Here is a 24,068-nt window from a genome sequence, read left to right as displayed (position 1 = left end):
TTCAAGCCTAATGTTTGTTTGGATTTTGGAGGGAAACCCCACGCAAATTTCGAAATAAGACAGCGACCCCGAAAAGGCAAAAATTATGCTGAAAAAAAGGAAACAAATTTAAGAAATAAATAAAAAAAGAAAAGAAAAGGAAAGGCCGGAGGGTGGGAATTTATTCAAAATTAATAAAATGAGATTAAAAAATAAATAATAATTGCAGTTGCGCCCAATGTGATATTTGAAGAAGGAAAATTCAATCGAATTAAGCCAACAACCGCAACCACCGCGCGAAGATTCCAGAGTCGGAGGAGGAGGAGGAGTCAGCTATGTCGCAGGGCAGTGGAAGCGGCGTCGTCGTCGGCGGTGGTGGTGGAGGTGACAGGGGGCTGGAGTTTCAGCTGCCGGACGAGATCTTATCGGTTATACCGAGCGACCCGTACGACCAGCTGGATCTGGCGCGGAAGATTACGTCCATGGCCATAGCGTCTAGGGTTTCGAAGCTGGAGTCTGAGATGGGGAAAATGAGGCAGAAGCTCCAGGACAAAGATAGGGTTGTGTTTGAGCTGGAGGAAAGGGTTTCCCGCCTCCAGCACGCCAACCACGAGGCTGAGTCTCGCCTGAGAATTGCCCTGGATGAGAATGTAAGCATTTCAATCCCCAATTTTCCTTTTTTTTTTTTTTTTTTTTTAATTTATCTGCTTTTGTCTTTTGAATTTGAAATTTAGGAGCTTTCCCCCAAAATTTTGTGTTTTTTATGTATTGTTTTGGCTGCTGAAAATTGATCGAAATTTAAGAGATGGAAGAAAATTTAATCTTTCTTTGTCTTTTGGGCGTGGGAAAAGGAAGGGGGTTGAGGGTTATCACAGTAGTCATCTTCGACCAAAAAATTAGTATCCGCAAAATGTAAGACCTTGCCTCTGAATTTGATTCCGGTCAGAGTTTTTGGTTGGTTGGTTGCGCAGTGAATTGGTCGGAATTGTTAGAATTCATTTATTGTTTGTAATAAACATGAACATGAGTTTCTTTGGATTTGGTTTGTTGAAGAAATAGTAATTTACTAATGCATTTATCAGAGTTACATCAACTTGTTGTAACAGTCAGTAAGGTGGATGCATCTTTTTTCTGTATTACTGTCTCGAGAAACAAAACAATAGTACTGTTCAAGATTTGAGCATTCTTTTTTCCTCGTAAACTTTATATCCTCAGCAATGAATGGTGCATCACTTTTGAATTTCATGTTGAAACAAACTTGCATTAGTTGTGACTTTGTTACGTTCTTGTTGTTCATGAAGTTGAAGGTTTCCAAGGAACGAGATTCATTGGCATTGACTACAAAAAAGCTCAGCCGTGATTTAGCAAAGGTGCGATTTGTTATTTGTTTAAAGGACGAGGCTTTTTTCTTTGTTGTTCAAGGATATCCTAATGTACGCACTATTCTTGTTTTGAAATTGAAGCTAACTCATAATTTATTTCCTTGTTCCTTCATCCTTCCACCTATCATTATACTGCAAATGTATTTTCATTCTGGTAGCATGTTAACCTATGGACTGACTTTTTTTTATCCCTGTTAACCGATGCACTGACTTTTTTTTTATCCTGTTAACAGTTGGAGACATTTAAGAGACAACTAATGCAGTCACTGAATGAAGATAACGGATCCGTAAGCACTTCAGCTTAACAGCTTATGGTTTCTTATTATATATTTGGAAAATCTAAGTCCGTTATTTTTCTTCTAGTGATGGAGGTTTTCATGTGGATCTTTGTATTCTTTTTTATGTTTTCTTTATTCAACTCATTCGCTATATTTTCCGTTTTATAGCCAGCTGAAACTGTTGATATTGGCACAGTTCCTAAGGCATATCCTGAAAAGGGTACGGTATCTTTGACTTGATCAAGTGCTCTATAGTTTTCTGCAATAAATCAATGATGTTTAGCAATTTTTTCCCCAATGGTGTAGGTTCTAATTTTGCTTCTTGTATTTCCTTTCATTTGGTGGTTAATGTGGATTGTTTCTCTGTTCTGCTACAGATGAGGACACAAATGTCTACACTGGACAATATTCCTCAAGCGGTTCCACAGATAAGGGAGCAACTGATGAAGGTATATAATCTGACTTTACCCTCCATGGACCTCTATCCTGCCTGTGTGCTACCTGTTAGAACAAGTAACATTGCAAAAAACATTTCCGAGGTATATTTTTTTTTTTGCATTAGAAAAGAACATATGAACATATGAGGACCATGAGGTGGTTGATTAATGAATTTTTTTCCGAGTACTTCTACCTAAATTATCTCAATTTGTTATTATGAAGTAGCAGATTCAAATATTATTCAGTTATTCTTTTTACCGAAACTCATGAAACCAACTGTTTCGTTGACAGCCTTGAAGAATTCTGGTCAAGGATTTTCTATGACTCCATATATCACTCCGCGGCTTACTCCAACTGGAACTCCAAAGATTATTTCCACAAGTGGGTCACCTAGAGGGTATTCTACCATTTCTTCTCCTCAGCAGTCCTCTGGTGCCACATCTCCCCAAAAACCCGCCTATAAAGAACGGAGTTCATTTTCTTCATGGTACTCGTCAAGCCAGCAGTCATCAGCAGCAAACTCTCCACCTCGTGGACGTTCACATTCAGGTTTGGAATTCATTCTTTCATCTGAATTCGGGAATCTCTGGTTCTCTGTGGCCTGTTTTATCATTTGCCACAAATATGCGATTATGTTTCGAAACCAACCCCTCCCCCCCTCTTACTCCAAAAGTAAAAATTTCTGCGTCTGTCTGTACAACAGTCAGTTGTTGATAACAGTATATGAACTTCTACTATGTTGAATTATCTTTTGGAATTAAAACTCTTCATCTTCTGCATTGCAAATTTGGTAGGGCGCACTCCTAGAATTGACGGAAAAGAGTTCTTTCGTCAAGCCAGGTTGGTACAATTAATGCAATTCCTGTGTACTGTTACTGATTTGTTACTATAGTAACTTGGCCCTTCGTAGACTGATCTAAATATACTGCAATACAGGAGCCGTCTATCATATGAGCAGTTCAGTGCATTTCTGGCTAACATCAAGGAACTAAATGCTCATAAGCAAACCAGAGAGGTAAAGCACTAGTCAACTGTTTGATGGTTTACCAAATGATACAACTAAACATCTAGAAGACCATTGTTTACCAAAGTAGTTAAAATTTTGTGCACATCTTTTTTCAGGAAACTTTAAGGAAAGCGGAAGAAATATTCGGGACTGATAACAAAGATCTTTATTTATCATTCCAAGGACTGCTTAACCGCAATATACACTAGCATTTACAATACAGTTGCTTGGTACTGATAATAATTGGTATGTCTGACCTTAGTTTCTCTCTCTCTGCTTTCATATCTATGTGTGCACATGCTAGCCATATTGATGTAAAATTTACAATATGAGGCTCCAGACATCATTGTTATGAGTTGCATGAGATGGCACACCGTTTATGCCTCAAATTGACCTGTGACGATAGACAATGTATGGGCCCTTAATAACAAAAGTCAGTTATCTTTGACTTTTCTAAGTCGTGAAATCCATAATTGATGGGTTTTATGCCTTTTGAGTTTTCATTATTTTAAAAGTACACCACCGATGTTTATCCTTCTGAATTATCCCATATGTTGAGTTCATCATTGGGCCCTGTCAATGAAGTGAACAATCAAGTTCTTTTTGACAGGTTGTGCAAAAGTTGTTCGCAGATTCCTTTGTTAGGCTGTGGGTTGAGCTTGTTCTTGGCTACTTTGGTCCTTTGGATGGAAGGTCCACGGGTTGTCCTCTGAGGCATATCAATTTTTGAGATGTAATCAACATCGAGTTGAGTTCCAGCAAACTAGAGTAAGGTTTTGTAGGCTTGAGAATGTCATGGAATGCAGGTATGCTATGTAAATAATTGCTTTATCGTTCAGACTATACCTGCTTGTTCATTTGAAACAGAACTAATTGGCATTACCTTTTTGCGGTTGTCATTTGTTGACTTTGGATGTAAAGTTGGAGCTCTCTTTATTAGATTGAAAATTGCAATATCTAACTGGTTATGTGGTTTCTTAAACTAGTTCAACCGCTGTGCAAGTTTAGTCTTTGTTTTGTTTGGTCATCGTCATATCCAGTCACATTTATCACCATTATGCTGCATAATGCGTCTGAGCTGCATGATAAATGTTGAGTTGTTACCAACTATCGAGTGGATTGATGATCAGTGTAGATTGTAGAATAAGTTCCTAGTCAATGTGGCACAGAAACTGGGAAAAGCAACTCCGATAGTTTATTTCCTTGAACAGCTATAGTGACTTGGGATGTATGTCATTTTCCAAGAGCATAGCATAATATCTACACTCGACGTTTTAACTGGTCATGAACATTTTGTGTGGAGCTATTAGATTTGAGTGTTACTTAGATTTGAATGGTTGGTTATCTTGAATCCATGTCGTGATCCTGTGGTGATAATTTGATGTAATGTTCTTTTTTAGCCCTGAGAATGGTTGGTTATCTCGAGTCCATGTCGTGATCCAGTGGTGATAATTTGATGTAATGTTCTTTTTTAGCCCTGAGTTGATTATATGATCCAAGATGTGCGTGCATTAGCGGTATTTTCTGTCTGCTTTTCGTATTAAGCCAAGTACAAAGCTTAAAGTACTGAAAACATGTGAGTGCATGCCGTAAAATTGAGACAGAGGGAATAAAGTGTTATTCACTGTTCCACAATCTGGGGTTCGCAAGCTTTTGGCTAGTTGCGTGCATGTAAAATACTTCTAATGCCGCAACTAAGTTGGCTAGAATTGTGTGTTCTCTTAATGTCCTTAAGTTCGTGTTGGTCGCCTCGTAGTTTAAATTAAGGCTCAAGTGTAGCCTATTGTTCAAATAACTTTAGGGTAATATGCTAGAGAGACTAAATTTGTAGACAAAATTTGCAAACTAAATGATGTGTCATCAATAGAAATGAGTACGTTTATCAATGCCTAAGTCCTAATTAATTCATCAACTTTCATATCATTTAGTTTATAAAATTTTATCTACAAATTTAGTTTACCCGTAACTTTATTGATGAGAAATAATATTTATACACCATTTTTCTCGTTTTGCACACTCCTGTTTGCTGTTTTCTCTTGATTGTCCTTTGGTTTTTTCGGTCCATAAGCTCGTAAACATGGGTTGTGCATGAGGAGAAAATGGAAGCTTTCGGGGGCTCTAACTAGGGTCTAGACTTGATATCTTTCAATAGATCTCAAAATTTTCAATAGATTAGGGTTATCCATCAAATTTCCAAGATGCATTTTTGACTTTGTACTATCGATTGACTCCTCCCAACCCTAGTTTCTTGTAAAATCATTCTGGTCGCAAACATATCTTGGAAGGGAATACGAAACAAGAAAAAGCGGTGCGATGGCATTTAATCAGAGGGGGCAATTTAGACTGGAAAAGGATTTATCCTGTACGGTAAAGTCTGGACAAATCTGAGCAAGAAGGATCTTGACTGGTAAATGATGGGAAACAGAAAAAAAATGCTGTGTTGTGATTTTATGCTCTCAGGAAAATCTGCCTTTGGATTCATTTCCGAACAACACGCACGTTGTACCAACATGAACATGTTGGATTGGTCTAATTGTATTTGGGTAAGAAAACCCCTAAACCCTAATCACTAAAACCACACTCCGCTTATGAAGGATTTTGTTGCTGTTTTTCGAGTTACTTCTATGGTCATTGTTGTCATAAAAGGATCCTTTGCTATTTGCTCTTATGCGTAGTTATTAGTTCGTTGCAGACTGAGTTTTCTCAATATCTGCCCTTGTTTTACAATTGTTTCTTGACTAGATGTGATCGGCTTGATGGCAAGGCTCTTGTGGTGGCAATGATGCTTATGATTTAGGATTAGAGCTTGCTTTAGAGTTAAGGTTGTTTGGGGTTGTGTGAAGTTTGTGCTTTTGGTTTTGGTTTTTTGTTATCTTATACATTGTTTGATGTCATCTTGCAATTTAATCAATATAAAAACATTAAATTTAATTTTAACTTTTGAAAAGTAAGCCTACTTTTAGTTCAATTTGGCGCACTCAATTTTCTCCTTCTTAACCGGCCACACTTAGTGTGCTGATTTCCGGGAATATGCGAAAAGAAAAGGACGTAAAAGTGAGTTTATCTAATCTACTCAAGATGCTTTTCAACTTACTTATATACCCTAGGAAATAAGGGGTTGGCCTCATAAGATCTTTATTTTATTTTTTTTAGAGAGAGGGTTAAGAATTATGATCTTCTATACGTCTCATCAAAATTTGGACAATACTGTGTGTGGATTTCAATCAAAAGAAGAGTGAGAACGTTGCTTAGTGAGGAACAGTTTTTCACATGCAAGTGGGTGTAGGGGTCTGCAGGCAAATCTCGTCTGTTGATGGCATGGAAAGTTCTACCAGAGGACCTGATTCTATGCACTACTACCGCCTACAAAATCTTCAATTCTATCTCAAATTTCACTTTTTGTGGCAAATAGCTAGTGAGAGATAAACTGCACCCACACAAATTGGTACCCAAAAATGCTCTTCTAAGAACGAGAAATTTTTATGTGTATCCAAAATACAAGGTAGCATGCAATGTGATATGATATAAGAGAACGACATAGTGTACCGCCTTGTGTTTCAAGTATATTGAAAAATCTTTCTCAAACAAACACGTCCCCCAACTTGTGATCCCTTTTGATTTCTCCATATTTTATTTGATACTGGAGTTGGTATGAAAAGAAAGCCCAGAATCTTTCAACGACATGGTGAACCAGATACCGTACCCTCTTAGAAAATCAGAACTTCATTAGAAGAATAAAAAAGAAGATAGAAGCAGTGCTTGGTTTCTGTTTCCGAGTGACAATCTTTGTTGCTACATTTCACCACCATCAACATTTTGCCAAAATGTTTAAAAGCCAAGTAAAGGATGCTGTGAAATCAGGAAAAAAGGGAATGAGTGTGTATGAAAGTTCCTAATCTTTTTTTTTATTTATTAAAAATATTCTTCTACGAAATTTCTGTTTAAAAGCCAAGTAAATGGATGCTTACCACTAGACCACAGTTAGAAATAAATTTGATAATAACATTCATTCATGTCAATCAAGTATGAGATCTCTCAGTTAGATATTCTACTTTCTTTTAGACTTTTCCCTCACACGAATGATAGACTTACAGAAGAAAATATGGTTATTCCATCTTCAAATTCCATAGGCCGGCGTTCTTACCTAAGCTAAATATCCTTATCTTATATTTTATACATAAATAATTAAGCTTAATCAAATTTGAATGCCAATGAGACCATGCCCTGTATAATGACGAGCATTTGTGGCTTGGGCACCCATGGTTATTTTATGAGAGGAAAATTAAGCAATCTCCGCCAAACTAATAAACTTTATGAACATCTAATTTTATTATTTTATACTATTGGGTAGGCTTAATTGGCAGGATTTTTCATTTTTTAAACCTTAATTCGATTTATTCGAGTTGTTACAGAGCCGTAATTTGGGTCCAAGATATGATTGGGATATACATTCCTAGCATTAGAATGTCTCTTAAGAACATAAGGAGCAATATATATATATATATATATATATATATATATTTGCCATTTTACATAGGGTAAATTCCAATATCTAATCACATATATATTATTTACTCGTTTACCTAAAAAAAAGAAATAAAGAACAACAAGAACATTACCAAAATGTGATTAAAACAGAACATGAATGAACCCATGCTCATGCATATTAAACTAAGCAGCTTCCTAAGTACGAGGAAAAGAAAAATACTAGGCTTCCCATTGTTCTTTTTTTAAAAATAAAAAATTGATCATGTTTGCAGAGATATGTTCATATATGTCTCAGACAACATTTTTTTTATTGATTATGCAGGAATAAATCTTTACATATAAGAAGCAGTGAAATAGTTTAGTTATATTTTGGTGTGTAAATGAATGATCGAGTTTGAGGCAGGCATATATGTTGTACTTGATTTCTTGATGCAAAAATCATACATGCCCATGTGTTAGATTCTTAGCGTATAAGTAGGTCAGTTCTTTAGTAGTACCTATAGGTTGGACAGCTTTAAACAGTATAAGAATAGTATTCACATGAGGCCCTCTATTTCTCTTTATCGGGTCTCTTCAAGCCGACTTTTCGTTCTATGCTTCTTCAAAACATTTTTTTTATTGTTTTAAATTTTATTATTATTAATGGAAAATGAAAGAATTCAAAACTATTACAAAAACTTAAAGAAGAGGGAGTTTCGAACTTGAACACATTTATAAAAACCCAACACCCTATCCATGATATTGGATCATATATATGCTTCTTCAAAACACTATTTTAACCTTCAAGGAAGGATAACTAAAACTCTTGTAGAATGAAAAAAATTTCCTTATATTATTTCCTACTCTCTCTTGGTTGTGTAGTTCTGTTCCTATTGTTGAATATGGCATGCACGCGCGAGCCAGCAATTTGGGGGTGAGCCTACTATAATTCTCTTGGTTGTGTATTCCTCGCTAAGACGCTTTGTTGTAATGTCATTTTATGCAAGTTTAAGTTTTAAGGGACAAATCTAACAAAAAGAAAAGTAGGGTTTTTTTTTCTTTTAATACAGAAAAGTTAGGTCATAAAAACCGGAGTTTCGACAGAGAGTCCCTTTTTATTAACGATTTTCTGTTAAGAAAAATAAAGCAATTGCAAAAGGAAGGGGATGATGTTTGACAAAAAAAGAAAAGAAGGGGATGATGATTTTGGAATCAGAAATGTAACCAGCTTTGCTGTTTATTATCGTCTTTCTTTTTCTTAATTAAAGTAAATATATATATATATATATATATATATATATATATTGCAAAGTGTTTTTATATACAGTTACACACACCCATTATTATTATTACTCATTATTATTAATAGAACTCAAAGCAATAAGGTTGTGTTTGATTGAGTGTAGGGCCATGCATGGTTTGAAAGAAGGGGATGATGATTTTGGAATCAGAAATGTAACCAGCTTTGCTGTCTATTATTGTCTTTCTTTTTCTTAATTAAAGTAAATATAAATATATATATATATATATATATATATATTGCAAAGTGTTTTTATATACAGTTACACACACCCATTATTATTATTACTCATTATTATTAATAGAACTCAAAGCAATAAGGTTGTGTTTGATTGAGTGTAGGGCCATGCATGGTTTGACTTGACTTGTTTAGTAACAGAAGACATTTTTGTGTTTAAAAAGTGCGGTTGGAGAGAATAGTATGCAGCACTATAAATATGGAAAATATGAAAATACTTTTTTTTTTTTCTTTTTTTTCTCACACAACCCTGTTTAATCTAATTTGTTATTTTTATTTGATTTAAGTATTAGATTTTCCACATGTTTTTTTTTCTAGTAAAAGTTACTATTAGGTAAGGCGGGAATCTAATGTTGAACCTAGGGTGTGTTCTTAATCACCACATGGGTTAAAACTCCTCACTATTCTATATGAAAAGACTATTATTACTTTGTAAAACTATCGATTGTACCAACAGGAGAAGTGCAATTTATCCCCCACATATGTGTAGATAGCATCTTTACCAAATTCGTAGTGTAGTTAATTAATTAACAGCACTAGCTAGAACTTGTCTTTAACCTTAAACAGTTAAACAACAAAAGTTTACGCGCTTACAACCTAACAGTAAACTAAGTGTGACAGTTACACGGAGCTAGCTATGTTGATTAGCTATTTTTGTCTAAGCAGCAGCACACCAGTCAGTTGCCCGAAACTGTACGGGTGAACAACTTGTCCAAAAAGACAGTGCTCTAGCTACTATCCCATCGACCATTGCTATATATATGTTCAAAGCCTCACTAACACAGTGCATAAAAAATTCAGTTCCTTATTAGCCCTTCACCAGCTAGCTCTCTTGTCCATGGCTTCCATTCCTCATCAATTCTACAATGACAATTCACTCCCTTCTGATTTTTACGGGCACCCAATTCCGGTGGTGAACGGAGAAAATGGTTGCAGTACTGCAATTTTAGGTGGAACTGTGTGGAGTGCTAGTACTACTTGTGAAGAAAGCTTGGTACCGTTTTGTGATAGTAGCAATGCTGCGGCTAATTTTGATGTGGTGTCACCAGAATCCGACATCTCTTCGTCTGTTATGGCAGCTTCGTTCCCAGAGCGACTAGGATTATCGGAAGATATTGCTGTCCCTGGTACATATTCGGAATATGGTAATATGGGGTTGCATGTAATTGGAGGGACTCCCAATTTTGGTGGAGAATTAAACCTTCCTTATATCTGCGAGCAGTTCGGGGAGGATTGTTTCACTGGACTCATGTCAGCCGATTTCAAGCCGTTTAGCTTTGCTGGTCAAGAAAATTGGGTATGCTATTTCTGCCTGATCATATTTATCATAACGAATTTGTATATTATATTTTTGTTTTTTGATCATTAGTACGTATTGGTGCAAAGTAGTGCTGTGCATATATGGTTAACTGAGATCCTGTAGAATATTAGTTGTGTAAAATTTTGTGTGTAGGCAATTAATCAAGAGAATCAGCAGGTGCCTACAGTCGAAGATCAGTCTACAATGAAGGTGGGAAGGTATTCAGAAGAAGAAAGGAAAGAAAGGATTGACAGATATTTAAAGAAAAGAAACCAAAGGAACTTCAACAAAACTATTAAGGTACAACAGATTTAAATATATTTAACATTGAAACTAAATTACTAAACTGCGAATCTAAATCACAAAATGAGACAAAAAAAAAAAAAAAAAAAAAAAAAAACTAATTAATGTGTTAAATTCACAGTTTGACAATATAATTAAACAGTATAACAACAGAACATTTTTATAAGCAAAATATATATGCAAATACCATGTTTTAAGAATTCATTATTAATTACTTTTCTATGTATGCACAGTATGCTTGTCGCAAAACCCTAGCTGATAGAAGGGTCCGAGTTCGTGGGAGATTTGCAAGGAACACTGCTCATCATGAGGAAATAGCACAGAAAAAGACTCAGAGCAATATACAAACTTGCAAAGATCAGCGATCAGAACCGTTCTGTAGTAGTGGTGCAGTCCAGGTAGGTTTTAAAAAATATAATTATGCCAGGCAAATGCAATATCTTAATTTATGCATGCATAAAAATGCAAATTAACCCACACATTCAATAATTAGTTATCATTTTTTGTTTACAATAACCAATAACCCATTACCATTTACTCGTCAATTTTCAGAAATATGACGAAGACGATTGGCTGCAAGAGGCTGTGGCAAGTCTAATGTACTTCCCTTATGTCACTGGTTGACATGGTGAAACCTAGCTAGCTAGCTGCTGTTTCAATGTTATAGCTAGTAACGAGCTAATTTGAAGAGGGGATTTCGTATTAATCGTAGAATTGTACGATCTAACTAGCTAATATTTGTAAAATTAATTGGTCGATTGATATTAAAGCTCATAATTTATCATTGAGTTCTAGTATATACCCTTCTGCCGTTTAAGACAATTTTCATCATTAATTTGATGCTTATATATAGACAATCCAGCACACGGACATTATTTTCTTATGGCTCGGAAAAGTTTAGTGCGTGGCATCGATCATATCCTTGCGTACGTGTACATGAAGGCGTGTGCACAATAATTTGATTAACCTTAATATAATTTAGGTTTCTAATTCTTCCTTACTATTTAACCAAATATTCTTCAGTATGTATGCCCCACACACTCCACAGGCTGAGCCTCTAATAATAAAAAAAATTTAGAAAAGGCATCCACTACTGTATGGTTGATCTCACCACTATGACTTGGAGTTTAATTAATATTCTTAAAGACTTAAATATATTCAAACAGATCCAAGTGACATGTAACTTAGTTGGTTGTGAGTATTCGTCATTGCACAGAAAGATCTGTGTCTAAATCCACATCTTTGTAGTTTAATGTAGATTATCATATTGTTTGTCAAAAAAAAGAAAAAGAAATTATACTTGAACAAATTAATTAATTTAAGGGAATTTTGTGAAAATCTCTCAACTAAAACCCTAGAATTTGGGGATTTGCATTGAGAGAAGAAAGAGAGAACAAAATCAAAGAATTTGAATACTGTAAAATGATCTTGGATCCTGTTCTTATTTCTTAAGCGGCTATTTGACTAGCTAATATTGTAAAATTAATCGTAGAATTGTACGATCTAACTAGCTAATATTTGTAAAATTAATTGGTCGATCGATATTAAAGCTCATAATTTATCATTGAGTTCTAGTATATACCCTTCTGCCGTTTAAGACAATTTTCATCATTAATTTGATGCTTATATATAGACAATCCAGCACACGGACATTATTTTCTTATGGCTCGGAAAAGTTTAGTGCGTGGCATCGATCATATCCTTGCGTACGCGTACATGAAGGCGTGTGCACAATAATTTGATTAACCTTAATATAATGTAGGTTTCTAATTCTTCCTTACTATTTAACCAAATATTCTTCAGTATGTATGCCCCACACACTCCACAGGCTGAGCCTCTAATAATAAAAAAAATTTAGAAAAGGCATCCACTACTGTATGGTAGATCTCACCACTATGACTCGGAGTTTAATTAATATTCTTAAAGACTTAAATATATTCAAACATATCCAAGTGACATGTAACTCAGTTGGTTGTGAGTATTCGTCATTGCATGAAAAGATCTGTGTCTAAATCCACATCCTTGTAGTTTAATGTAGATTATCATATTGTTTGTCAAAAAAAGAAAAAGAAATTATACTTGAACAAATTAATTAATTTAAGGGAATCTTGTGAAAATCTCTCAACTAAAACCCTAGAATTTGGGGATTTGCATTGAGAGAAGAAAGAGAGAACAAACTCAAAGAATTTGAATACTGTAAAATGATCTTGGATCCTGTTCTTATTTCTTAAGCGGCTATTTGATAACTATTTCGTTTTTATTTTTTATTTTTTAGAAAATTGAAAAACTAAAAACTCGATTGGTTACTACTTGAAACAGTTCATTGAATTTTCAAAATTTGCCTTCAAGTTTTTGTTTTCAATTTTGTATATTAAAACCCTAAAAATTAAAAATAGTTACCAAACGTATTTTAGTTTTATAAAAAATAAAAATTTAAGACTGAAAATGAAATAGTTCATCAAACCACCCCTAGGCTTACAGTCCATCGTCAGCAACAGGACTTGTCGGTGGATCAGGATAAGTATGCCACTAAGCTATTGAACAAAATGGGAACGCGCAGGACTGTAAGCCTTATCTACACCTTTAGGTCCTGCTCGAAAATGGATCAAGCATGATGGAATTCCCTTCTAGATCCTAGCTTGTTTCAAAGTATAGTAGGAGCTTTACAATATACCTTACATATATATTCAGGTCCTAGACATTGCATTTGCTGCCAATAGTACTGTTAGCAATTAATTAATAATCCAACTTCAGTTCATCTCATGGGATTTAAGAGGATTCTCAGGTATATCAAGGGAAATTTGATCTTTGGAATTCAATTTACTCCTAATTTCCTTGATTTACAAGCATATTTCAATGCTGATTGAGCAGAGTGTCCCAATAATCGTTGATCCACCTTTGTATATAAGCTTATCGCTTACTACAGTTGTACTTGTGATAATAAGTCGAATGAGAATTCAGTCTTTCATCTCTCTCTATGTTTTTTCTGAAAGCCTAGATTTCTTTTTCTTCAACTTTTGGTGAACGGTGAATTCTGTGATTTTTAGCAAGGACCCACGATTCAATCACTTTATGCACTTAAGGCCTTGTGCTCAAGTACATTTCCCCTCCCCCAACATGTCAAAAATTATTAATAGTCCAAATTTGGAGTGTGCAACATAAATTTTTTATTATTATAATAAAGCGATATTCTACACTAATCTGTACTAAGAAAAATGGAGATAATTTGAATCCGAAACACAGCGGGCTGAATAGGAAGACCATATTGTAGTTTGACTAAATAACATTCCCTAAGTGTTTTACTCTACTATACATTGTGGAAAAGTAGTGGTAATATTGATTCCAGCCCTCACTTCCTTATATGACTGTCAACTTCACCTAGTTCTGAGTTTTTCCTAGTGGTGTTATTTTCATGATAATATTCCCCACCAAGTCTCAAAATGTATGATCACGTTCACAATATTTGGGGGTGTAATTTGGCTCACCACCTCAAGTGTTGATAATATTTACCACCCTATTTATCATCGTTGAATATGTTTAAATAATACCACTACATAAATCTTGATAATTAAGTTCATCTAACCATGATAAATAGAGTGGCGAACATCATCATCACTTAAGAATGGTAAGAAACATATTTCCAAAATATAATGATAGCATGTCACTTGGTTTGATAAACTTGCGTTTGCACCGTCGCAAAATGATTAAGATGCGTCTTATATATATGCATGGAAAGTGAGGCCACATATATACTTGACGACATAGTTTTTCATTAAGTAGTCACAATTTTATTTTCGTAATTAGTATACTATAAATCATGAGTACAATATATATTTGTCACTCATAACAAGTTATAGTTCAAAAATCAGTAATCAGTGTGGAGAGTATTTTCTAACACAGAACAATTGTTGAATCTCAAAGTTTTCCTCTAAATCACAATGTTGAATTATAAATATTTTTTTTTATACAACAACATATTTAAGAGAAGAAAAATAAATTGACATCGAACTTTCCAATTCCAAAATTCGAATCTAACACCTCTCATTTATAAATAAATAAAATACAACTAAACCGTAATGCTAATCATAAACTTAAAACAATAATTATCACACTCTCAAATACAGACACACTTTCGTCAGGCATCTTGTTTTGGACTAATCAAAGTTTTCAATTATTCAATTTGTTAATGTGTCCGTAGCTTCAAAGTCCATCGGACTTGTTTTGATAATTATTCTGTTATTATTTTTTATATATAAGTCATATTGGGAGAGGGCCGTATTCGAACTCAAAATCTCTGATGCAAGGAAGAATGTACTTAACCAATCAAGCTAGTAGCCCCTTGACAACTATTTCGTTTTCAATTTGTAATTTTCGTCACATGAGAGAGAAATAAAAGAGTTGGAGGAAGGGTTGTGTGAAAGACGTCAAATGGAGAGGCAATGAGATGAGACACAAAATGAAAACTTAAAAAAAAAAAGAAGATATTTTAATTTGTTTTCACTTTCAACATTTTGTTTCATGTTGTAAAGTTGATGATATGTGTACGGTGGAATAAAGTAAATAAGACACAATATTTACGAGGTTCGGCAAATTTGCCTATGTCCTCGGGCAGCAGTAGTACTTTCTTTCATTATCTGAAATAATAGGAGTATAAAATAACTCTTACTATTTTCTCCTTTCTCTCTAGCCTGGCTCATTGGTAATTTCTTTTGCATCTCTCTTCTTTCCTCTTCTCTTCCTTTTCCCCCATAACTCCTCTTTCTTTCCTTTGTATGTTTTTCTCCCTCTTTCTTCTTCTTCTCACTTCTTCCTTCCTCCTTATGCTCTCATCTTATAGGCAAAAGATTACTATAGCTACACTATTCATTTTACAAACTTTCCTCAAATGAATAGTGAAATACTGTGCATGAATAGTAACTCATCTGTTTTTCTTTATATGAATAATAATCCATCTGTTTTTTCTTTGGATGAATAGTAATGAACTATTCATGTGGCCCATCCATATATTATATTACAACAGTCCCCCTTGGATGGCCATACGTTAATTTCGGCCGCCTCGTTAAAATCTTGATATGTTTTGAATGATCCCTCTTATGAGTATCTCCTCCTGATTTCAAATTCTTTAATCTGACTGATTACTATGTTGATGTAATCTGATATCATTCATGATAGTTGAAGTGTTTGCTTCTGAAGGTGGTTCGCACACGCTCCAACTTTTAATGGCCATAGGTTTTAACCAAACTCCTGTATTTCTGAGAGATATGAAGATATGGTAATGAATGTTGCTTCCTTGATTGTTGTAGGATCAATTTATTTCCATATGTAAATGCAAATCATTTCTGAGAGCGATTTGTATACAGGTTAGAGAGATATTTAGATTCTTGCTTGCCTAATAAGACCATGAATGAGTTCTTTGGAATAGAAAAAGCACATGTCTATAATTTCCTGGACTTATCAAAAGATAAACTTTACTTCATTCTAATATCATATGTTGGTATTGTGTTTCACAGGAAATGTAACATCTGACTCAGTGTATTATGTTAAATGCAATAAGGCACATACCTCACTAAGATATGGTACTCCTGGACCAAATATCAATTCATCATTTCCGTCACGAGGATGAATGATTTTTCTTAGTGTCTAAATATTGGTTAATCATTTGAGTATTTAACTCATAATCTTCAATCTATATGGTTTTTTTTAATACCATAAACATTTTGGATAAGATTTTTGTTGGCATATTGTTTGATTTGTAGCTTGAGACAATATTCATTTCAACACTTTATAATATTTCTAGACTCTTCAATAGTTCCAATCTAATATCAACTCTTGCAAGAGATTCAATGTGTTGCAACGATATCATAATGAAAGTACTCATTAAGGCAATTTATATCATTCATTGGTATTGAGTACATAATTTATGTTTTACCCTTCCAAGGCTTTCTTCAAGCAATTTGAATCCTTCAGGGATTCTCTACACTTCATGGCACATTCTCCTTTGGAATTTATACATAGCAACTTGCTTCCATGTATACTTGAGGGATTTACTTGTGAAGATATGCTTTGGGAATGCATAATTCTCCACTGAAATGAACAAGCTTCACAATGAGAAATCATGTTTCCAGGAGTGTATTACACTTTCTGGTTTCAATTGAAAACCTTGTGTCATATTATGTGAGTGTATTTCACTATATTACAAATGCCCATATGTAACCTTTTGGATTCAACATCATTTGGCGATTTGTACTATAGGTCCATTTTTCCACGTTCTTAATAAATTGTAATGGAATTGCCTTTCTCCATTTTGGCCAATAATTTTTCTTTTTAGTCAACGAATAAAAGAACGTGGCTCAATATCAATACAACTCATTGATGAATTTAGTAGCTACTGTAAAACCAAAATTAACATTGGTAATCATCAATTCTTGTTCCCATAATTCTCATGTGCAGGCGCATGCATATTTATAAGTATTTCATTACTTTGGATATCCTTGCCTCTTCAGGCGTTTTACATTGTCTCTTCTAGGACAATAATCTCTTATTAGATGAATTGTTTGAGAATTTGGATCATAACCTCCTCTAGAACGTTATAAAACTTGGAATTTTAATCTCCACTTCTGGGGAGTTAAGTCATTGGAACTAGGGGTGGGTTTTTCAATCGGTTCGGTTTTTTGCCAAGACCAAAACCAAACCGAAACTTTGGTTCGGTTCGGTTTGTTCAATTTTTTTTGGTTTTTATTCAGTTCGGTTTTTTTGGCTCGGTTTCGGTTTGGTTTGGTATTTTTATAAAACCTATTTTTTTTAATTTGAAAATTGAACTATGCTCTACAACTTTGCTTACAGTTTTTCCATTTCAAAGAAAGTAAAGGAATAAAAAAGAGAGAGAGAGAGAGAGAGAGAGAGAGAGAGATAAGATGCAAGAAGAAACAAAGTGAAAGAAGATGCAGGGAGGGTCGCGTGAAGAGAAAAAAAGAGAGAAGAAAGCAGAGGGTCGGATGGGGAGAAAAAAATGGAAGAAAGAAGAGGGTTAGGTGGGGAGAAGAAAAAGGACTTGGATTATGGGTTAATGGTTGGCCTAAAACAAAAGCTTAAAACTTGAGTCTAAACTTAAATTGCGCTTGGAATATAAACATTCAAATATTAAATAAATAAATAAACTTAATTATATTTAATTCGGTTAGGTTCGGTTCGGTTTGGTTTGGTTTTTGAATCACCGAAATCGAAATCGAACCAATAACCTTCGGTTCGGTTCAGTTTTTTTTTTTGTTCGGGTTTTTTCTATTTCGATTTGGTATTTGGTTCCCTTTTTTTTGCGATTTTCGGTTTTTCCAACTGTAACGACCTGTCCCCAAAAATTATGGTTTTTATAATTTTAAAATGTGAAATTACGAAAATGACTTTGTTAACTGCCGTATCGTGTCACGTAAGACTTGTTTCCTTGGCATATCCTCGTAGTACTTGTCGTTACGAATGTGTGGGTATGAGTGGAATTGAAATTGGAGTTAAAACAAAGATTTTACGGGACTTGGAAAAATAACGGTATTTTGGTCATTTTATAATTGAAGATATTTTCCTATCAAGGACCATTGGGGTGTTGACACGTGGCATGTATGTTCCCCATTTCTGGGGTGTCTTTTCTCTCGTGACATCTCTCTCTCTAGAATTTTCTCTTCCTTTCTCTGCCTAGAACCTTCCCCTTTTTCTTTTTCCCCAAGACACACTCTCACCCACTCCTCAGCTCTCATCTGTCCCCTCAGCCACCCCTCTTTCTCTCTCATCTTCCATCTCTGCAACTTTCTCTTTCTCTCAGAGTACCACACACACACACTCATGCACATGTAAAACAACACGACGATTGCACCACCATCATCCTCACATCGTCCTATATTCTTCCCTAAGCCTAAACTTATGGAACAATCCTTGGACCCACATTCAAATAAAAAAAAAAATCGAAAATGGAGAACCCCGACGAGTTCTCGGATTTTTCCATTTGGGTAAGCCTCGGGACATTCTAAATACTTTCTTTTATCCTTGTGATTGTTATTGATCATGTTTTGTAAATTTGGATGACAAACTACACAGAGACATCGTGGAAACTTCTCCCCAGATTCCGGTGAGGGAACCCAAGACTTGCCGGCTGTTTTCTAGCCACGGCAAGCCATGAGATAGGTATGGTTCGATTCTTTGTTTCACAGGCTTCAAATTGATATATTGGGGTGCAAGGTTTGGTGGAGTTTTGGGCTCGATCGGAGCTCGAGAAATTTTTGGTCGAAATCTGACCTTTTTCTTCGTGGGGTCCGGTGACTCGTGAAGCCAATAGGTCAAACTTGACCCACAACCCAAAACCAGCCCAAACTGGCAATTGGGCCTAATCCAATCATTTGGCCCAAGTCCTTAACCAATTAGTCTTAACCCAGAAATCTAAAGCTTATTACTTGAGCCCAGCCCAATGATTAGACCTAAGTTCATGGCCCAAAACCAACAACCCAGGCCCAAAATCCTAACCGGCCTAACCTTAAACCTGGTCCAAACCCCCTCAGACCGTCGACCCGATCCGGTCCAGCCGTTGACTTTTTCGGTCTGCGTTGATCGTTAACTGGTCAACGTTGACTTTTTAGGTTTTGGTCCAGACCCCTCCTAGACTAATTTCGACGTCCTGAATCCGAATCCGGTATTTGTTTTCCCAAATTTGACCGGTTTGATAGAGTTTTACTAAATGACCTCTATTTGTGCTTAGGTGTGTTGGTGGGAAGTGGCACAATCCTCGCTAGTTTGAGCGGCTCTCGGGCAATAAAATATCTATGAGTGGATCCATTCATAACTTGCGTGTTTTTATAAAATATTAGCCTAGCATGTATTGCATATTTCTTAATTTGAGTATGTTTTATATTATGCTTATGAATTTCTATAATTATGGTTTACGAAATATTTATGATCTATCGAAATTATGTTTTTACGAATGGTTATGAATTATTGGATTTGCATATATGAATTCCTATGGCCCTTGAGTATAATTTGGTTATGGATTTACTAGTATGGTTTACCATGGATTATGAAATTTTGAGCTTATGAGCTCTGGATTTAATGTAAGACTCTTGAGGTATGTTTTCGGTACTTATCTAGCGAGTAATCATACAACACATCCACAAAGCAGGGGTAGATATGTCTATGGCCATAGGACACAATGAATAAGTAGTGAGAGATTATGATTGTACCCCCAGCTTCACTAGCCCGGGGTTAGTGTCGGTGTGTGATGTAATATGTATAGGCCTATTTTCTGGCGTAACCTAGAGATGTATAGCTTCACCTTCAGATGATGGACCTGCTACATATACATATAGATATGTTATATCCTCTTCTCCGACATAACTCGGAGTTGTACAATTTCATCTTTAGGTGATGTACCGTGGTTTCTTCACTGGCGTAACCTAGTGTTATACAGCTTCACCTTTGGTGATGGTTATGCCTTCGGGCCACTATGATACCCCTAGAGAGTATAGTATAATAAGATTTATGGATTTGCCTTCGGGCGACTATATTCCCATTTCTAAGCATTAGTTTCACGTACATGTTTTACAAATGTTTTTCATTGCATGCTAAGGTTTTCATAAAACCTATATGTAGTATTATATATATGTTGGCAAAATACAGGGTTAGTATGTTCAGAAATAAAATGGTTTTCTTATTATTAGTATTATTATTATAAACCTTGGTCTATTCACCTTTTGGTTTTTACGCCCCCTCAAGAGTTAGGATCGAGGCACATGATCCTAACGTCAAGACTCTACAACATAGGTATCCTCGAGTCTCTTCAGTATAGGTATCATTCCCTTCTTCGTATCTTTTCCTAGTAATCCTTCCATATTATTCTTAGTAGTTGTATGCTCTGAACACGTTCTTGCATTGGTATAATTGTTCTAATTACATATATTTCATTTGTATGCATGTTTAAAATAGCTTCATCACCTTTGGGTGTCGACCATCACATGCCTACCTTGGTATGTGGGGATATTGGGGTTAGGGCGTGTCACCAACCCACCCCTAATTGGAACCTACACATCAATCATGCTTCATGCATAAATATATTAAAATTGCCATGTTCATGGATTATCCCTTTTGGAACTTGAATCCATGCAGCAACTGTTATGCTTTAGTCATGCAACAGTTTAGTAGTGATAAGTCTGGATAATCTAACCGAGACTTCAATCTGTGCGGCATCTCTGTAACTTGCAATCAATTAGTAATTTTCATTACCCTTTTGTACATCATGTGAATGATATAAACTGGTAGAGTTTGCTGGGGTTGTGATTAGGATTCCCATCATTGAACGTTGGTCTTCCATTCACTCAGTCAGCCACCAATTTTCTCCCTTTGGACCTCCGTGGACTCATCGTTGATCATTCTGCTTCAGTCTTTTGCCCAGTAGAGGTGGTGTGCAATCTTTGCCCTTGGATGGTCCATCACTTCTTGGTGACTCATCCATGCTTTGCAGTTTCAGTGTAAAGAGCCAACAACGTACCAATTATTCTGCGGTGTTGGTGACTTGAGGCCTGACTTCAACAATAGTTGAAGATGACTTCTTGAGAGAAATACAAGGTAAGGAATTAGGGAAAAGTTCCAGGCAGTTAGTTCTTGACTGGAAATTTGATTTCAGGTTCCAACTAATTGCTTTCTTTATCCTTGTCTTGTAGGCAGTAGTAAAGGCAAAGGAAAAGATAGGGAAATAGCATGATATAAGATACTCTTGCTCTTGACCCTGATGATATGAAATGTTTTTTCTCTTGAAGAAAAACAGTATTAGACTTTGATACTGATGTAAAACTTCTCGACCAAAAATATTTTATTGCTGTGAAATTGAGTTTGGCTTTTTGATGGACTTGGTTGAAGAGGTATTCTCGTAGAAAATGAAGACTGAATATGTTGAGAGGTTTTGTTGTAGATGCATTCTCGACAAGGAAGATGAGTTGGGTGTTTTAGAGGTGTGCCTTGCCATGGAGGACTAAGGTTGACATATATGGGGATTTTCCAATAGCAGGTAGTGGTGCGTATGTGGCCTTGTCACCCATGCTTGTCAGGAATAGTGGTGTAGTTAGAATAGTGAACTTTACGCATTTTAACTTTGCCAGAGATATTTTGACAAAGTTATCCTTGATTTCCAAAATGCTGAGATTGTGTTTGAGAAATGTTGACGAGCTTTATTCAGGAAAATCTGGCTTTTGAAATTCAGAGAGCGGTGTCTCTTCGATTTTTTAAACAAGTGGTTGTGTTGTCTCTCATTTTATAAATGTATCAATTGTATCCAACATGCACGCTTTGAAAATTACCCACCTGTGAAAATTGTCTTTGTTGTATTTTTGAGATTTCACTTTATCCAACCCTTTTGTTTCATCATTTTTGAAAATGGCTTGCCTATCCAACCTTTATTTAGATTTGAGTCTCGGAGGAAATTCACACGTCCCACTTCAGGATAATATATGGTGTTCGTTCTTCTTATCTTCTAATAACCCTCTTATAGTTGGAGACTGTGTGATGAGGGATGATATAACGGCTACAATAGTAGCTAGGAACCTTCTCACTCCCAAAGACAAAACAATACTTTCAAAGAGGTATGATGAATTGGTCATTCAAGACTCTTTAGCTTTCAGTGTTCAATGTGCGGGTTCTGTATCCAACATGGGCTAACGCTTACTTGTTCGAACTCGCCAAGTTGAAACATTAATGGCTGAGGTGGCAAGTCTTAGACAAGAGATTAGAGGGCTCAAGCACAAGAATAAAGAGTTGCATAAACTTGCAAATATTTACTCAGTGAGCATGAAAAGGAAGCTCGACCAGTTGTAGGAATCCGAAAGTCGAATTCAAAATGATCACCTAAGATTCGTGGCTAGACTTCGAAGGCAATTGATGCCTTCCCTTTCTAGTGTTTTGCCAGGTACTAAGGCTTCACATGAGCAACCTTTGTGAAGGCCCCCCATTTGTTTGTTTTTGTAGTTGCAACTCATATGTATGTGTGTGTGTGTGTATAGGAAAATTCTTTCTCTTCTGGTTTTATACATGCCTGAAACTTCTGGTTTAGTTTGTTAGATATAGGAAACTATAGAAACTTTTGGTTCCATTAATATGAATCAATGAGCCTTTAAGCAAAGATGTTTTCTAATATATATACTTCCAAATGAATTCTTAGGCATTATGAATTCATGAAAGTATCTCTTGTGTAAGATGTCAATGGTCACAAAATTGGGTTTTGCTAAGTTCATTATTTCCTTATTCCCAAAATGAAGAAATTTAGGTATGATAAAAATTGCGATAATTAACTCATACCACATATAACACATGTCTACACAAAATGTTAGAAGTTCAAGTTCTTTACATTATTCATATTTTGAACTTCAGGTCAAAACAGTATTCATATGGACTCGAAACTTATTCTCAATATCGACATCATTTTAGGTTCATAGTTTTGGAACTCATGCCCCTACTTAATATGTACACGGATTAAGGAACTCATGGTCCTCATTTACATGAATCAAGGGACTTATGGCTTTCATTTAATAGTCTATGGACTAAGGCGCTTATGGCTGTCACTTTAATTTAATTGAGGAACTATTGTTCTCTCTATTGATTCAAAAACTTCAGGTTTTCATTTGATCAAGGAACTTTGGGTCCAATCTTTTTTATATAATGATGATCAATGAACTCCAGGTATGATCTTTTTTAATGGTGGAACTTTAGGTCCAATCATTTTATATGATCAGGATTAAGAAACTTCAGGTTCTAATCTGATCAAGGAACTTCGGGTCCTTTTATATACTCATCATAAAATATAGTACACTAAATAAATTAAAACAATAGGTAGTAATTCCAGCTATGGTAAATAAATTGCTTTTAAGTAAATAAAACTTGTGACAAGGGCTAAGGGCTTTGATTCAGCGTCATTCACATAAATATCAAAGCTTAAAGTAAATGGTAATAATTCCATCCACTGTAAATAAATAGAATTTGTGATAGGACTTTAAACCAGCACCATTCACATAAATATGCCAAAACAGAAAAGGCAATGATTAAGTCTGCATCTTTTATTTTTTATTTTTTTTCTTTGTCAGCCACTTTCTTTTGTTTCATCCTTTTTATTTTCATTTCACAGTTTTAAGTCCCTTTAGTTACCCAGGAAGTAATAGTAACAATAAGTCCCAATTGGTGTTCCTCCTCCGATGAGTTTCGAAAAAATCAAAATGGTTCCCATAAGTTTTGGAGTCAAGAGTAGTGCCTGCAACTTATAAGAAGATCAAACCGTTAGATTTGGCTCAAAGTTTAGTATGATATGGATAGGAAGATACTGAACAACTTTCATGAAGAAACAATTTCGATCTGAGCTACTGAA

General features: G+C 35.3%; 2 protein-coding genes and 1 long non-coding RNA gene across 4 annotated transcripts; all 3 read left to right on the top strand.

The window, feature by feature from the left end:
• The first annotated feature begins 86 nt into the window (after positions 1-86).
• On the top strand, positions 87-4,065 carry LOC137729970 (uncharacterized protein At4g15545-like). The gene is made up of 10 exons (XM_068469022.2): positions 87-629; positions 1,281-1,349; positions 1,595-1,648; positions 1,808-1,859; positions 2,017-2,088; positions 2,369-2,626; positions 2,872-2,917; positions 3,014-3,092; positions 3,200-3,329; positions 3,694-4,065. The coding sequence occupies exons 1-9, from the start codon at positions 315-317 to the stop codon at positions 3,290-3,292; spliced, it is 1,038 nt and encodes a 345-aa protein (XP_068325123.2). The 5' UTR covers positions 87-314; the 3' UTR covers positions 3,293-3,329; positions 3,694-4,065.
• Positions 4,066-9,766: 5,701 nt separating this feature from the next.
• LOC137728436 (uncharacterized) lies at positions 9,767-11,573 on the top strand. Of its 2 annotated transcripts, none has more exons than XM_088678582.1 (4): positions 9,767-10,384; positions 10,565-10,687; positions 10,924-11,088; positions 11,243-11,573. In XM_088678582.1, the coding sequence occupies exons 1-4, from the start codon at positions 9,926-9,928 to the stop codon at positions 11,312-11,314; spliced, it is 819 nt and encodes a 272-aa protein (XP_088534708.1). In that variant the 5' UTR covers positions 9,767-9,925; the 3' UTR covers positions 11,315-11,573. The 2 variants fall into 2 exon arrangements, with proteins under 2 accessions (XP_088534708.1, XP_068323320.2); XM_068467219.2 differs by having other exon boundaries at positions 9,772-10,384; positions 10,541-10,687.
• A 6,812-nt stretch (positions 11,574-18,385) lies between these two features.
• On the top strand, positions 18,386-19,682 carry LOC148693766 (uncharacterized). The gene is made up of 3 exons (XR_015952007.1): positions 18,386-18,684; positions 18,773-18,859; positions 19,428-19,682. It is a non-coding gene; the product is annotated as an uncharacterized LOC148693766 (long non-coding RNA).
• Positions 19,683-24,068: the final 4,386 nt, after the last annotated feature.

This window comes from Pyrus communis, chromosome 10, assembly GCF_041283825.1.
Source record: "Pyrus communis isolate YQ-2024b chromosome 10, ASM4128382v1, whole genome shotgun sequence".
Lineage (NCBI taxonomy): Eukaryota > Viridiplantae > Streptophyta > Magnoliopsida > Rosales > Rosaceae > Pyrus > Pyrus communis.
This window is presented reverse-complemented; position numbering and strand designations above follow the sequence as displayed.

Bases quoted from the DNA above. Each gene is read 5' to 3' on its own strand.
- LOC137729970 (XM_068469022.2), top strand. From the start codon at position 315: ATGTCGCAGGGCAGTGGAAGCGGCGTCGTCGTCGGCGGTGGTGGTGGA. The intron at 630-1,280 runs GTAAGCATTTCA...TTGTTCATGAAG, and splicing joins GAATTGCCCTGGATGAGAAT to TTGAAGGTTTCCAAGGAACG. The intron at 1,860-2,016 runs GTACGGTATCTT...GTTCTGCTACAG, and splicing joins TAAGGCATATCCTGAAAAGG to ATGAGGACACAAATGTCTAC.
- LOC137728436 (XM_068467219.2), top strand. From the start codon at position 9,926: ATGGCTTCCATTCCTCATCAATTCTACAATGACAATTCACTCCCTTCT. The intron at 10,385-10,540 runs GTATGCTATTTC...TTTTGTGTGTAG, and splicing joins TTGCTGGTCAAGAAAATTGG to GCAATTAATCAAGAGAATCA. The intron at 10,688-10,923 runs GTACAACAGATT...ATGTATGCACAG, and splicing joins ACTTCAACAAAACTATTAAG to TATGCTTGTCGCAAAACCCT.